Source organism: Mus caroli, unplaced genomic scaffold, assembly GCF_978045245.1.
Source record: "Mus caroli unplaced genomic scaffold, Mus_caroli_1 scaffold_1, whole genome shotgun sequence".
In the NCBI taxonomy this organism is placed as follows: domain Eukaryota; kingdom Metazoa; phylum Chordata; class Mammalia; order Rodentia; family Muridae; genus Mus; species Mus caroli.
The window spans coordinates 21,528,472-21,545,197 of NW_028227256.1; the positions used below are offsets into that span (position 1 = coordinate 21,528,472).

The following is a 16,726-nucleotide window of genomic DNA, read 5'->3' on the forward strand; positions in this document are numbered from 1 at the left end:
GTCAAGTATGTCATTGCTCAGGGCAGGAATTCATCTTTAAAGTGAGAAGGTTTGCTAGGCAAATTCAAAGTTCACTATCAATTCCTGTAATACTTAAATTGTATCTCAGTCATGATGTAGTATAAAAAGCAAATGGAACATTTCGATTTTTGTTTTTTTCTTTAATATTACTTACAGTTAAGGCTGGTGGCCCTGGAGGTCCCATATCACCCTAAAATAGATGAAAGAAAAGTTGCAGTTAACAACAGCACCTGTCTGTACATTATTTAGGAGGTTATGGAGAGAAACAATATAAAATGATAAATCTTTTTCTTTTACGTGTTTATCTGTTTTTTGAGAAGTTCCTGATATAGTTTGAATCATATTCTTCCCCCATTTTCCAATCCCCCCAAATCCCTTCTCAATTTCCCTACCAGAAAATTCATAATTTGAAAGGACATAAAAATAGAATTTTTCTTGGTAAAATTTTTTGCACAATGATAGCTGTTTCATGTTCCCTTTAGGGCTTATGATATAAAAATCGCCTTGTGTGCCCTCATGCTTTCTGCAATAGCAAAGTGTGTTTTGAAAAACTAAAATAATCTAAATTTTTTTTATTCTTTTGACTATGAATCTAAAATTAGAAAAAAAATTATCTTTCCAAATATGGTTCCTTGCCAAAAGAGCAGCTGGGAAGCGTCATGAAGGCAGATAATTTTTCTGACAAAGTTTGTATGAGGATCAGCAGAAATAATAAGTGGATCTCCCCGCCCCACTCCATGCCTTCCAGCTGCAAGGAGCTGTTCCCACAGCCTCTCCTAGGCTCGGCTGCATCAGCATCACTTGTGCCTCTAGCCCTGAGAAAGCTTCCTCCGTCTGTATTTTCCAGTACTATAAATGCTTTGCTGACCTACGTGAATACAGGTTTCCAGGTGTGTGTATCTTGACTATTAAAAAGTCTTCGAAAATGCTGGGCACGGTGGTACACACTTTAAATGCCAGCACTCAGGGTAGAGGCAAGAGGATCTTTGTGACTTTAAGGACAGCCTCACTGACACTGCAAGTTCCAGACCAGCCAGGGTTACACAGTAAGACCATGTCTTTTAAAAACAGTCTTTGAAAAAGTCTCCAAAGTTCATGATGTGTCACTCCGGTGGGTGCTCTTCTGTCTCAGGAGTTCTAGTCACTGAAAGAGAACTCCATAGTCATGGAGACCAAGTGCCCTGGCTGTGCTTTTGTTGCATTGAACATCATGGAGTCTTTGTGTCTGTGGTGTGAGCCATCAGATTGTCATGCTAAATCTAGGATTTTTCTCTTTTTCTCATTAAACTTAGTTATCTTAAGTTTTAAGGCATAGCATTGTATATTCCTTCTTTTGGGGACAAGTAACAGTTGTTAAGGAACTTAAATCAGTTACTAAGGATTGCTCTGTGAGATCATCTCTAGTGCAGAGATAAATATTTAAGATAGGAAGGAATTCTGTATGCTCTCAGCATGAAGAATAAAATGCAGATATATACAATTCCCACAAAATCAGAATTGCCTAATTACGGCACTCAATACAACCCTTGAATTTAATACTGGTTGGTGCGCACTGAAAGGCCACTTCCAAAATGCTGTTATGAAACAGTACAGGGGGAAAGCACAAGAAATGGATCATTTGATTTAAAGTGGAGAGAGACACAGAGCGAGCTTCCTTTCCCCCAACGCCACCTGTCTGATCATTAAGAGGTGACAGCTTGGTGTTATTGGCTGAGTTTCCTGACACAGGACACCTTTGCTAATGTGCTGATGGAACACTCAGGCTGTCAAGCAAAGGTGAGAAACAGGAGGTTTCACTCCTGTGTTAATGTCAACTAGTAACTGCACACACAGTCTCTCACACTGAAGCAACCAAAAGGCTTTCCTTATTCACAAGCTATTCACACAACAGCCTTCTGCCATATTCAGGATGTTTGGGTAACCAGATAGGATCTACAAGAAGTCACTCACTTTAGGCAGTGTGTGTGTGTGTGTGTGTGTGTGTGTGTGTGTGTGTGTGTGTGTGTGTGTGTGTGTGTGCTTTTGGGTAGATACAATACCTTTTCTCCTTTTGGGCCAGGTGGACCTTGAGGACCCGAGTCACCTTTCAAACCCTGAAAAGAACATAACAAAAATAGTTTTCTGTGGAAGAGTCACCAAAAGTTTCAATTATTGATAGATTATTAGAAAAAAAAGACAAAAAACAAAAAACAAAAACAAAAACAAACCAATCCATGCTTCCCTGAACTCCCAAATCCCAATCTTTCCTTTCTAGTACAGAAACCGGCAACTGGCATCGCTGTGGTAGGCTCCATCTGTGCTGTGTGCCCCATCGTATCTGTGCTTCAGATACGTTAAACCAGCACTGGGCCTCAATATTGCATATTTGTGCAACTTTGTATCCTGCTAAAATTACATTAATTCACCATCTGGGGGATCATCATTTAGATCTATATGAGCCTTGAAATATCCTCTTTGGATTAAATTTGTGGATGTTGTAAATACCTCTGATTTAGCATTGATTTAGCCTTTATAAAGCTTGCCAAAAAAAAGTCATGAGTTACATCAAAAAACATGTTCATGTCTCTATCAAGAAATTTAATTATTGGGAGGAGAACTACAGAGGCTGCGTTCTTCTGTCACTCACGGGGCTGGAGGCAAAATGTAGTGCTTGTCCGTTTGAAACTATATTTCAGTTTTCTAATTTTCTCTTTTTAAACCTGGATTTATAAAGATATCAAAGGGAACTACATGAGAGAGAAAATTTGTCAGATATGTGTTTTCAAATATGTCAAATCCTCCTGATTCTTGGGTGTTTGGAGGTTCTTAGATGGTGATGGCCACATCAGTTCTTCAGCTGAAAGTGTTCTCTGTGGAAAGAAGAAGGTGAGTCGATGGACACATACTGATTAGGTGTGAGCAGGGAGGATACCTTCCTTCATTTTGAACACATAGGATGGGGGAGGAGGAACGGTGGGAAAGGGTGCATTTGGGATATTACATATGGTAAGTCTAAACATCTTGCTGTTCCTAGCACAGGGATCTAGTTATCACTGCTTGGGAGTTTTGTAGGAAATAAATAATGCACACCCCAGCACCTACAGGTATTCAGTATAGAATTCAAGGACAAACCATGATAATAAAAGTAATTAGATGAAACAATTTTGTTGCACAGAATGTGAAAACCATGTCGGACATTAACAAGAACAAAGGATGAATAAAACATTCAACTTGAAAAAACAACTTTGAAATGAATAAATACCTTAATATATTTTAGTCATTTTAGTGTTTAATAAATAATATTTAAAGTGTAGTAATCTACTACACTGTATCTGGAATATTATTTGGACTATCTATCTCTTCCTTTCTGAAACAGTAGATACTTGAGAGTAAAAGCTGGCAGAAGAATATCCTAACCACCCACAGGGAGACGTGCCATTTCTGTGACTGGATTTCTATCATTCATTTATCCACATGTCCACTAAATAGTTTTCCAGTACTTTGTGGCCACTCACTACCCTAGACATACTCTGTCTGATAAAGTAGCTGCTCATTGGATGCTCTTCTTCTCCAGCCCCATTCTTCTCAATGATAAGGACTGAGCCCAGAGCCTTGGTCATGCTGTCAAGTTCTTTACTACTGAGTTGTACTTCCCATTTGCTGTATAATGTGTAGTATAAGAAAATAATGTTAGATAGTTTGTTAATACTTTGTATACTAGTCATTGAAATGATAATGTTGGCAATAATGCATCAAGTAATGTATATTAGTAAAAATAATTCTGCCCAATCCTTTTCCTTTCTCCATCACAACTAATAGAAACTGTAACATATTTGTTTACTCCTGTCTTGAGTTTTTCGTTTTCTCTGTATTTCTGCATCACTTTGGAGATCAGACACAAGAGAAGAAGGTGATAACAAAAATAACCTCTATTACCTCGTGCAAATCAGGCTCCTCTGGGTGCTCTTCCTAAGTCTGGACTATGCCCTGCCTTGCCCTTGGCTTGCTCAACTTGGTTATCTAAAAGTATTGCTAAGTTAGCTTACAAAACTCTTCCATCCTCGGAATGGCAATCCCCTAAATTAACCCCTAAGCCCCACCTCCCCAAGGACTGGGTAACTTCCTGAAATGCTGGGAGTTGTAGTTCTTGGAAAATAATAAAGTCTCATGGAAAAGTACAGTGGCCTATAGATTTGTCCATATAAACCCCTACTCATGGCTCGAGGCCATTTTCAGTGGGGAAATTCCAGGGAATGGGCGTGACAAAACTCCATCCCTTGGTCAGTAGATAATATTAAATAAGGCTTACTTTAAATTTGGCCCATATGGTGTAATTGGTTTTTCTCTGGCAAATCTCAGTATTAACTGAATCTGCTCTTCATCTCCTCCCTTTGACATCTAGTTCTTGGCTGTCTTTATAAAGAATTCTTCTAGACCAGAACTGTGCCTTACTTGATATTTCCCTTTAGTAATTGCCCCCACATTGTCTCCTCGATGCTGCTGTCTGCAACTACAGCCAGGTCCTCCTTGTATCTGGAGATGTGCCTGACCCCCTCCCTTACTGCAATTCCCCCATTACATCTGTTTTGAGTAAAAAGTCTTCCTTGCTACAAATAAGTAAGTTAAGTCAAGTCAGTCAGTCAGTAAGTAAGTAGATAGATAGATAGATAGATAGATAGATAGATAGATAGATAGATAGATGATAGATAAATAAATGCAGGTATTTTTCTTCCCCAAAGTTAAGATTCTTGCCATCTGTATGACTTGTGAGATGGACAGTAGACATTTCAGTAGATGTGATGAGACAAATGCTCAAGAAAGCTGCCTCAGGTGGGATGGTAAGAAACCACCTCTGGATGCAGGGGACTGTGTGCTATTTTAGAAGGTTTCACTCCCAGAACAGTCCCAGGGGAAAGTGTACAGGTGATATAAACAGCAAGTAGAAAAGTCACTAAGGTAGCATCTTCTGATGTATGATATTAAGTCAAGGTCAGTCAGAGGTCAAAGCATATAGATATGGGAATATTTTTTTAATTTTAATTAAGTGGGAAGCTACTTCAATGTTATTAGCCAGCAAATCTATTATATGTGCTCAAGACTTTGCAATATAGCATTAGGGAGCCAGGAAAGAAGAGTGTTTGCTGCATCGTCCTAGGTAGTCAAGGTACCTGCATTTAAAAAAAAAGGTATATGCAATAGTTATTTTGAAGAGATGCTCAGCATCGTTGTTGTAATGATTAGTACTGTTAGTAGCTTGCTGTCTCTTAACAAAGGTTATTTATTGTTTTTTAGGGCAAGTAAGGGTTAATTAATGGCGTTTTGTGGTGTTTCACACTCAGGTTGACAGATATCTAACAACTGTGCTTTAAGTCATAGAGAATAAAATGCAGCAGAGAAGCTCTGTGTTCATCAAGCTCCTACAGCTATGGCCATGGAAGTAGACCATGTAACTCATGTCCCCTGTGACAAAGTGCCGTAATGTTAAGGCTATGGGTTTGTAATAGGCTCTGAAAAGCAGCTCGGTAATACTTTTGCAAGTACGATTTTTCTTCTCCTGTCATGCTGTTGCTGCTATCAATGTTATTGAGTGCCGGAGGGAAGAAAAAAGACACAGAGTAAAAACATAAAATATGTTTAGAAGTATGAGTGTTGGTCTGTAATGCCCGAGCTATGCCTTCTAGATAGCAGAGTTGCGGCCTTGAAACCCTGACAATATGGTTGCCTAAACAAGACCTGCATAATGGCAATGCCTGTTGACAAGCCAGTGCAGATTAGAAAAAATTCACAAGACCCCCATCTCGGGATGAAGAGCCATCAGCAATCAATGGCTGTAAGAAAGGAATCTACTCCCCCAAGGGATGTGCCCAGTCATGGGTTATCCAGTCCTAAAGCAGTTATCAGTTCTAAACACATATGCATAAGAACATCGTAAAACGGGCTCAGTTGGTCATGCATGTGAGCGTGTGCATGCGTGCATGTGCGTCCGTGTATGTGTGTGTGTGTGTGTGTGTGTGTGTGTGTGTGTGTGTGTGTGAAGAAACATTATAGAAGAGGTTATGAATTTGAAGAGTGGTGGGGAAGATATGGGAGAAATTAGAGGGAGAGATGGGGAGGAGCAATATTGCAAACACAGTATTCACCTACGAAAGTTTTTTATCTTTTTAATCTATAAAACTTTAAGTTAAAAAGCACAAAACATCAAATGAAAGGGATTTTAAACTTGAGACATGGATGGGTATCTATTATTAGGGATCTCAGTAAAACTATTCCCTGAAGCATAGTAGTTGTATCTGCGTGTAATGTGAGATGGAAAGTTTTCTCTAAAGACAAAAGAAAAGCTGAGGGATGCTGTCACATAAAGCAAATAGACTGCAGAGGTTTTATTGGAAAAAAATCACTGTGGACATATAGCATTTTTAAAAAATAAAACAGTATAAAATATTCTTTATTTAAAAATCTAAACTACTAATTAATTCCTTGAGCTATCTATTGATGTAATGTAGTTTCTTAGCAATGGCAACAGCTATCACCAGATGATACTTTCTGGCTTTGTCATTTCAGAGTTTTTATAATTAGTAGCACAGATCACACTGGTGTAGGGAGATTTGGGTGGTAATTCGAGAAATGTCAGTTACAGTAATTTTGTCGTAGGATGTTTCAAAGATGAAAATAAACATAAAGACTAAGCTGAATGACTGAAACCTACTCTTCTGCATTTGAATGGAAGGAAACTAACGAAAGAGGTATCTAGTAAGATGATACATCACATCTAAAAGCTCTTGATAACAGAGAATGATTGCTCACACAATTCTTGTGTGTGCTGAGCACCCTTCTACTGCTGCATGCATGGTAACTCTGTTGATTCTCCCATGACTTCTGCAAGTACTAGTAATCTGAATTTCCCATCGTGCACATAAAGGAACAGGAGGAAAAATAGAGTAATGTGACCTGTAGCTACTGGAAGAGCTGGGATTGGAACCAGACAGCCTGGCCTCAATGGTTACAATAGGATTCTTACATATATCTCAAGTCTATTCTAAGATATTTTGAAGGATAAATTGCAGAAATTTAAAAATTTTGCAATTTCTATATTGCTCAGTAGTCATCACTTGTACTGCAGTAGAAATACTCTTATTGATACTTTAGAGTTTAAACCCAAAGTTCATACAAGTTCATGCAAGCACACACACACACAAGCACATACACACACACACACACACACACACACACACAGAAAGAGAGAGAGAGAGAGAAAGAGAGAGAGAGAGAGAGAGAGAGAGAGAGAGAGAGAGAGAGAGAGAGAGAGAGAGAAGAGCCTTGTTGTCCCAGTGAATAAAGGCTATTTCATATTACTTGGGAAACTTGAGGACACAATATATTCTGCTTTCCTTTTTCTTTTTTAGAGCTTATAATATAATTACATTTCTCCTTGCCTTTTCCTCCCTCTCAACTCTCCCACACACCTTTCCTTGCTCTCTTTCAAATTCATGGCCTCTTTTTAAGTTAAATACTATTGTATGCATATTTCTATGCATACATATACATAAAGACAATCTCACATGGCAGAGAAGTGCCTTGTCCTAAATCCCACAGTGCCCAGCTGAAAAAGAATGGACCACAGTGTGCTTTCTTTTTCTAAACTAAGTAGACTAGCTATTTTGTGAAAAAGTTGGCACAGAAAGATGCATTATACGATTCATCACATCACACTAAATCCAATATGCAACACTGAAAGCCATCAAGACAGGCCTTTTTGAATTCATCTAGTGGAAATATTAAATCATTACAAGTCACTGTAATGTAGAAAGTAGCTTAGAAGGTGGTAAGCTTAGTATATTGAATTTGCTCACTTGCATTCTAACTGAATGTTCTGGAAGCTAAAATCCCTATAGTGACTCAGCTTTAGTGAGATTTAAAATCACCATTAACATACAATATATTCCCTAAAAGGTATGCCTGTAATTACAAGGTCAGCATGAATTGTCACAAGTGCTGAAATGCTTTGGTTTGCAGTCAGGTGTTTCACCCTGTAGAACAGGCAGTGGTGTGGGGCATGATGTAGTGGGAAAATGAGACTTTTCCATCAGCCATTCAGAATTAAAGGGTGGTTTTACTATTTCCCTAGTTGACATGTAGATGGTGTTTTCCTTTCTTGATTTTCCCCGAGATATTCAGAAGCCATGACCAAGAAGTAGGAGCAAGTAATGAGAGCTTGCTTTCTTCTTTAGTCCTATTAGCTGGGAAGATGGCCATGAACACATTCTTTTTCAGCAGCTACTTTCACTAGAAATCTGAAACTCAGTCTTCTGCTAGATCAAAGCATTATGGCAGGTGACTTGCTGAGCAAATTAGTGGGCTGGTTCTTGCTTGGTGGCATACTCCTTAGTCTCAAGAAATTACAGGATGAAAGGAATAGAACCTTTCTTACTGGAGTTGTGCTTGAGTCCTGCAGGACCATCCCATTCAGGAGGAATTCTTGTCTCCCCATAGGTGCACTCTCCATAGGTCTGGCCTTGTTCAATGAATGACACAGGTAGGGTAAAATATGGGCCTTTGCTCCCGAACTCTTACCATTGAATGGAGTACCATTGTGCAGTGATATCAAAGTAGGTTAGATGCTGCATTTAAACAAATTGATCAGCATCCCGATGTAGCAAGAGAAGGCGATGAGAGTATGTACAGACTCCTTGGTGGGAAGCCACTGGTTCTAGTGTCACCACAGTCTAGGGAATTCATTGCGAAGGTGAAGAGCAAGTAGGACTGGTGTCACAGTAAAATGTGAACGGATATTTGGTGTCACAGTAACAACGTGAATGGATATTCTTGGAAGCTACACAAGGAGCTAAAGCCAAAAGTGGCACGACGAAGCTTGTGCCGGGGGTGACTCCTGGGAGATTTCTCTTTTGGAAGCAAGTCTCTTACAAAGTCTCTTACTTCCTCCACAGTCCACAAAGATTGGCTTTCAGCCTTCTTTCCTGCTGTGAAGGTCTACTGCACACAAGATGAATTTCAGAATACCTCTAGCCATGTTAAGGATTTCAAAGGCTTCCTGAATTATGCAACTAGACAGAGAGAGCTGTAGGTAGTGTTTCCTTTGATAGACTTGATTCATAAAGTAGGTAATGTGTCCCTTTAAGCCATATAAGCAGTGTATATATAAATGAAAATATAAATGGAGGGTACAGGTTGTTACTGTGAGCTCCCAGGTCAATCTATGTTTCAATAGAAAGTAGTGACTGCTGATTTGAATAGGTACATTCCAAAAAAATAAATAAATAAATAAAATGGAAAATTAGCCTATTGTTCAAATTTCAGCCTAAGATCTGTGGTAGCACTCTGTAAGGAGGGGCAATAGCTCTCTAGTGAAAGGGCAGGATTTGAATTGGATTCAGACATGTTAAAGGCTGTAGCATGCTTAAGCTTGAAGCAGTCTACACTTGTATAGGGTGGTCAAAAGGTCATTGCTTTCTGTAAGAGTGTATGAGCCTAGAACATAGCCTTCCTTTTCTCCCTTCTCCTCTCCACATAAATGCAATCCTACAGACACAGCCTTTCTCTAGAGGGAGACATGGGTGACATGAACCGTGACTGCCAGCTGGGACCACAGGTCACTACTGAACATATGCAGGAAGAAATTGATAGTGAAAAGTAAGGCTTTTTAAAAAGTCATCAAGAAATAAAGAGGAAGAAAAGACATTCATGAGACAAATGAAGCCTTGAGAGCCCAGTAATGAAACGAAAACACGGCTGTAAAATAACTGTGTAAAAATCTGCCTCCACCCCTCCATTTGTTTGACTGTGGCTGGCTCTGCCAAGGACAGCCAGCTTTAATTGCGTTAGAAAGAATATTTCAGTGGTAAAAATCTAAACAGAACATCATTTAAAGGAGAATTAGGCTTACATCTTGTCCATTGAGGCCATCCAGACCAGAGTCTCCTTTGGCTCCTGGTTCACCCTGGAAAGAAATAATTTAAACAATAAAAAAATAATGTTGTATTTCAAAACCTTTTCTAAGAAAAATCAAGAAAGCTATGTCGTTTGGCTATATATGAAACACAGTGATTAGTTTGCTAATCCTCTGGGAGGAAAAAAAAACATGTATTAAAAAATAAGCAATTCTGAGCCCTAAAACCAGAGAAGTTCAAAGGTTCAAAGGAATACTACATAAAAATGATTAGAGTAGACTTAGAAGATGGATTATTTCTTTTCTTCTATAAGCAAGAAAGAACTTTCTGGAGGGCAATTTGGCAATATATATCAAGGCTCTTAAATCAGTTCCTTCCACCTGGCCTTGTGAGTTTACTTTAAGAATGTATCCTAAGGAAATAACCAGATGAAAAGCTTAAGGCACCTTATAGAAAACACAGAGGTATTTACGAGAAACGTTCCACATGCCCAGGAATAAGGACCCAATCCAATAAATTATCACACAATGATAAATGGACTGTGGTGCAGCTACCCGATCCAATAAATTATTATACATAGATAAATAGACTATGGTGTAGCTACAAAAGTCATGTTATGCTTATTTTATACTATAAAATTACTGGTATCTAAACAGTAGAATCTGAAGAACAAATTTAAAAATGCAGTGTATATATCTCAACCAGTATGCACTCTTTTTAAAAAAAGGGATTAGGTTCTTATTCCAATTGAGACATCTTTATTTCAACTCCCCTTACCAAAGCTTAGGGAACTTTGTGGGGAAGGAGGTAGAAAGGGAAGGAGGCAGAGGAGTCTGTAGGGTGTCTGCTGGACAAGACATAGTTACCACATTCACTAACGCATAGCACCTATAGTTACTGTACTGGCTAGTTTCGTGTCAACTTGACACAGCTGAAGTTATCACAGAGAAAGTAGCTTCAGTTGAGGAAATGCCTCCATGAGATCCAACTGTAAGGCATTTTCTCAATTAGTGATCAAGGGGGAAAGGCCCTTTGTGGGTGGGACCATCTCTGGGCTGGTAGTCTTGGTTCTATAAGAGAGCAGGCTGAGCAAGCCAGGGGAAGCAAGCCAGTAAAGAAAACCCCTCTATTGCCTCTGCATCAGCTCTTGCTTCCTGACCTGTTTGAGTTCCAGTCCTGACTTCCTTGGTGATGAACAGCAGTATGGAAGTGTAAGCCAAATAAACCCTTTCCTCCCCAACTTGCTTCTTGGTCATGATGTTTGTGCAGGAATAGAAACCCTGACTAAGACAGTTACCATCATGAGACCAAGCCAGTCAAAACCCTGGCATAGATGGTAGCGATACATTATAGGCTCTACCCCTTAATAATGGCCTTCTGGCAGAGGGCATATGTTCTTATTAAGTCACAATTGTTTAAGATGAACATTAATATCATGGTAGATGATACATAACAATAGTGACATATTTTTTGCTCAATTTCTGTCTGAAAGATGGATATATTTATTAGTATATCATGCAAACCTAGCACAATTGAATTTCTTTTAAAAATGCTAATCTGTTTATTCATTTAGTAATTATCTGCACATCAGCCTTCAACAGGTCTTGGGAATAATAGTGTGTGGGGGGGAAACAAAATAAAATGATTAAAATGATAATTGATGCATTTTTGTGGCTATTAGTGTTTCTCCTCAGGTCATACTTCAGTATTTTGTATAGAGTATGTGGTGTATAGAATGTGTGTTGAGTGTAGAGAGTGTGTAAATAGAGTATGTTTGTGTGTGAGTATGTGTGTATATAATGTGTATGTAGTATATGTTGTGTATGTGTAAGGTATGAACAGACTGTACTCTATCTGCTTTGCATCACTAAGGTGATTTTTTTCACTTATATCTTTGCAATTTTTTGATGAGCATTGTTCTCTCTCTTGCAAAAATATTAAATTAATGGGGACTGGAGAGATGGCTCAGCAGTTAAGAACACTCACTGCTCTTCCAGAGGTTCTAGTTCAATTCCCAGCAACCACATGGTGGCTCACAACCATCTGTACTGGAATTGATGCCCTCTTCTGGTACTCATATACCTAAAATAAATAAATCTTTAAAAATATTAAATTAACCACCCAATTTTAAGAAATTAGAACATTTTAAAGAGAGAAAGACTCTATAAACAGAAATACATATGTGTAGTTCTAGTGATCTAAGATTATTGGCATCTAATAAAATGAAGTATAAATAACACACAGTTAAAATAAAATGAACAAATTCCAATTTCATAGCATGTAGAGACTAGAAATGCAGTGAGGACTTTAAGCTTAAAATATCGGGTGAATAGTTACTCCAGAGTCTCAGTGCATTAATCTCTTTTTTAAAAGTTAAAAATTGATTCTCTATCCAATGAGATGGCTCAGTAGGTAAGGGCACTTGCCACTATGGTGTGGGACCTGAGATCAATAACTTCATTCCACATAGCGGAGGGAGAGAATTGATCTCCTGAGCTGTCCTCTGATTCCCCCTTGTATGCAACAGTATGCAGGCCTTCTCTACCTCCATGCTCCAAATTCAAAACAAAGCAAAGCAAAGCAAAGCAAAACAAAACAAAACAAGCCATGAAGGAACCTAATTTAAAGAATCATCTTCCAATTGTCCTAGACACATTTCAAGGGATGTCATTTCACTGAGCTCCATGCACTGTCTGTCATGACAGAACATTCACCCGGACAGTGATGATGTAGACAGAGGATACTACCCATGACAGAAAGCTTAGGAGTTGTGTGTCTAGCACCATAGGCTGTGCTAGCCTATGGAGTGTGCAAAAGGACCTTAAAAATCTGCAGATTCTAATGACAAGAGTCCTATTAATGGGGCTGAAGAGATGACGTTGTCAGTTAAGAACCCTGACTGCTCTTCCAAGGACTCAGCTTCATTTCCTTGTATGCACATGGGAACTCAAATCTGTCTGTAATTCTAGTCCCAGGGCATCTGACATTCTCTTCTGGCTTCCAAAGGGACCAGGCCCATGTGTATATTACCCAGGCATACATTCAGCAAAAGACCCACATACATACAAATAAATTCTAAAAAACAATCCAATTGACAGAGAAGAAAATATTTATCTATTTATGAAAAAGTGTTGCCTATAAGGTGGATAACAGTTATTTATAAAAGTGGAGTGGAATGTTTGGCATAGGAAGACAAATAGAATTTCACAGGTACCATCATCAATATTTAAAATGTATTTGACCACAAACACAATCTCAAGTTTGGAATAACTCTGGGGCCAGTGGTTCAGTTCTACTGCACATCATAAGCCTAGAGTAAGTTGTGTGAAGTCTGGGGTTCAGCTTTGAGCACCTCAAAATAGAGTTAAAATCGTACATTCTTACAGGACATGAGAAAAGTTGGCACTGGCTGAAAGAAGGGCAAAGAGAGATAAGCGTTTGTGATGCTGTAATGATGATGAGGGTGGTGATGGTGAGGGTGAGGATGGTGATGGAGAGGATGGTGATGGTGAAGATGGTGGTAGTAATGCTGCTGATGCTGAGGTGGTGACTGTGATGCTGCCGTGAACAGAGCTGATAGTCTGTTGAAGCAAATCCTGTAGGGTAAGAGGGTGCGTTTTAACAGAAAGCCAGAGAAGCAGCACACCACTTCAAAGTGATCTTGAGTTAATTAAAAAAAAAAAAAGAATAATCTACTATAAGTAACAACATTCTACATAGGAGTAAACCAAAGGCAAGAGATATTAAGCCGTATGCTCAAGGTCCCTAATTCAACTCAGTCACCCTGATTTAAAGCCAGCATTCTAAACATATTAAATGTATTTGTTTCAAAACATAAAATCATTATGAAGCCAAAATGCAGCGCATCTGGATCTCTTCAAAGAAAGAGGCAAAGTTACTTAAAATGTTCACAGTGTGGGTCCCAGAAGGCACGCAGGGGCTGGAGCAACAGCTTGGTGGTCCAGAGAGCTGGCTGCTCTTCCAGAATTCTGTGTTTCATGCCCAGCACCGAGACATTGGACACCTCATGGCTGCCTGTAACACCAGCTCTTAGGGGATATGATTGCTTTGGTCTTCATGGACAAACACATGCTCACATGTACATGTGCTCATGTGTGTGTGTGCATGTGCATGTGTGTGTGTACACACACACTCATCTCCCCATACACTAAATGTATAAACAAATATTTTTTTAAAAAAAGACAAATAGGCTGGTCAGTGTTTTTACTGAAGGGTGTGCAACTGGCGGAGTCTTCATGGTACACAGTAAAGGTCCATTCACTCTTTACCGACATACATATCTATTTGTCATTTGGGTCGTCTAACCTCAGAACTCTCGTCAGCCCTCCACTGTGGGGTGTCCCCTACACTGCTAGGTGTTTAGCATCATCCCGGGCCTCTTTTCACTGTAGGCCAGAAGCCAGCCATGTCTCCTCGATAACAGCAAGTAAGAATGTCTACAGACATTTCTAAATATCCCCTAGAGGGTAACACTGCTTCCAATGAAGAAAGCCATTGATAAATTTATTGCATATATGGTATATCTATGTAATAGACTCATGACATGAAACATTTCAGTGACCAAAACTATGTTGTAATAAAAGAATGCAAACAAGGGATTGGGATGAAATGTGCATTCTGGCACTTAATTCTGAGTTGATCAAATAATACTTGTAAGTGTTATAGGATGAAAAGAATGGGTAGCTGAATGTAGCCAGGGCTCTGAGCAGAGAGTGTATCCCCAGGCATGGAACAAGCTATCCATAAGAGTAGTGTGTTTGATAAACTATTAACAAACTAATAAGGTTAATATAATCTAAATTGAGAATACATTTAAAAATATTATTTGGTGGCAGATTGATTAAAATAATTAACAGGGAGAATTTTCACTGTTCATTAGGAAAAGAAGTATATACTAACTAGCAGTCAGGCTAAGTATTTAGGGGAAAAACACCAAAGAAGTGCATAGATGTTAGATGACGAGCTTGTTTTAAGTGGAATCAACTGGTCAGGTCCTACACTGGAAGCAGATGATCTCGATGGCTTCTCTGTTTTAAATTCTATCATTGTTTGCAAAAAATGAAGTGGTGGGTTTTAAATCCAGACAAGAAAAAAAAACCATACATTCATGTGTTGCATATTTAGTACCTCTCAAACAAAAGAAAGTTGAAAATAGTAAGCAACAGCTGCCTCTTTCTCTCCACTGGAGGGAAGTGAGCAGGAACAAAACCCTAGCATTCTAAGTTTCCTCTTGAATTGAAGAAGCGCTCTACTCACTTTGACATCAGAGGAAGTTAGCAAGCAGGAGGAGCAGAGGTTGTTTGTTCGTATTTGACTCGGTTTTAAACGATGAAATATTTTTTAAAAGGCATAGAGTGTCTGAAATTTTCTTTAAAAATATAAACCCGGAAAGTTAGACCGACGGGAACCCAAAATCAATTCTAAGCAAAAGAATTCTAGTCAATTCTAATCAAATTATGAGGACATGTGGGAGTTAAGTCTCACCGATGAGTTCCCTACTGTCTGTTCTTTCATAAAACTAATGTTAATGTTAGATCATGTAGTTGAGTAGCAAAGTCCTTTCTACAGTGTATTAATTAACCCTGAAATGTATGTAAGACGGTGAGCTATTAACATTAGTGCTGTACATTTCTATATATATATCATCAGTAACATAACAGCATATATTTCCCCTACCAGGATCTGTGCTTTACACAAGACAGATTATTTTTTTATGTGTCTGTGCATATGAGAGCAGGTGCCTGCAGAGAGGCCTGAGATGTCAGTCCTCACAGGGCAGGAGTTATAGGTAGCTGTGAATCACCCAACACAGGGGCTGGGAACAAAACTTTGGCCCTCTGCAAAAATATGCTCTATTGCAGTTGGAACGAGAATAGCTCATGGATCAAATGCTTGGACCCCAGTTGGTGGAATGGTTTGGGAAGATTAGCAGGTGGGACCTTGATGGAGGAGGTGTATCACTGAGGGGGAGGGGAGATTTCAAAAGACTCCTCCCAGTGTGCCTCTCACTGACTCCTACCTGAGGGGATAGGGATGTGAGCTCTCAGCTGTTCCTGCCACCATGCCTTTGCTGTGTGGTCATGGACTCTAACTCTCTGAAATATAAGCCCTAATTGGGCTAAAGCCCTAATTGCTTTCTTTGTAAGTTATCTTGGCCATGGTGCTTTCACGATAGAAAAGTAAATACACATATGTCCTTAACCATTGATCCATTTCTCCAGCTCCACAAGCACGGCATTCAGTTCCTCAGAAACCACAAGTGGTTAGTATTTTCACCCCTACTTCCTGGTATAGGTCAGAGACTCTAAGTAACTTCCATGTGCAAATAACTTTCACCATTGCAAATTACTTGTTCAGTAAAAGTACAAACTCATTGGATGTAAATTCCCGTTGCCCACAGGCCTAGGGCTTTCATTGATTTTTGGCTGCAGCTGATGGGCAGCTCTTAAAAAGTTGTGTGTGCTGCCAATGTCCTTTTCTAACTCTATCCTTGCCGCTTTCCTTGGTTTCCTTTCTCTGGAATTGTTCTGAAGCCAATAAATTAATTTGATCCTGACAAGACAGAATAGAGGGGTAAGAGGAATTGATGCTCTGAGTATCAATGGTGAGGAGAGTTAGTCCATTAGCATGACATCTTTGACAGAGGGACAGTTCCACACCTCCATCTTCTGCTTTCCTGAGGCGACCTCGGCAGCATTTGCCCAGGTGCCCTCACTGAGAGGCAGCTCACCAACAGCCTTCCTGCAGTCCTACTTCTTGAGATGTCTCCTATTCTATAATCAAAGAATAAAACTTTCAAG

At 39.3% G+C, this 16,726-nt stretch overlaps 1 protein-coding gene across 2 annotated transcripts in view; it reads right to left on the minus strand.

The window, feature by feature from the left end:
- Col19a1 (collagen type XIX alpha 1 chain) overlaps nt 1-16,726 on the minus strand; it is a 314,640-nt gene that overhangs the window by 187,955 nt on the left and 109,959 nt on the right. The window contains exons 12-14 of one of the 2 annotated variants that reach the window (XM_021163060.3): nt 9,902-9,955; nt 2,061-2,114; nt 176-211 (exon numbers count right to left, since the gene is read on the minus strand). In XM_021163060.3, the coding sequence (XP_021018719.1) occupies nt 176-211; nt 2,061-2,114; nt 9,902-9,955 (144 nt within the window). The remainder of the gene's footprint in view (nt 1-175; nt 212-2,060; nt 2,115-9,901; nt 9,956-16,726) is intronic. The other variant, XM_029483553.2, reaches the window with a different exon arrangement.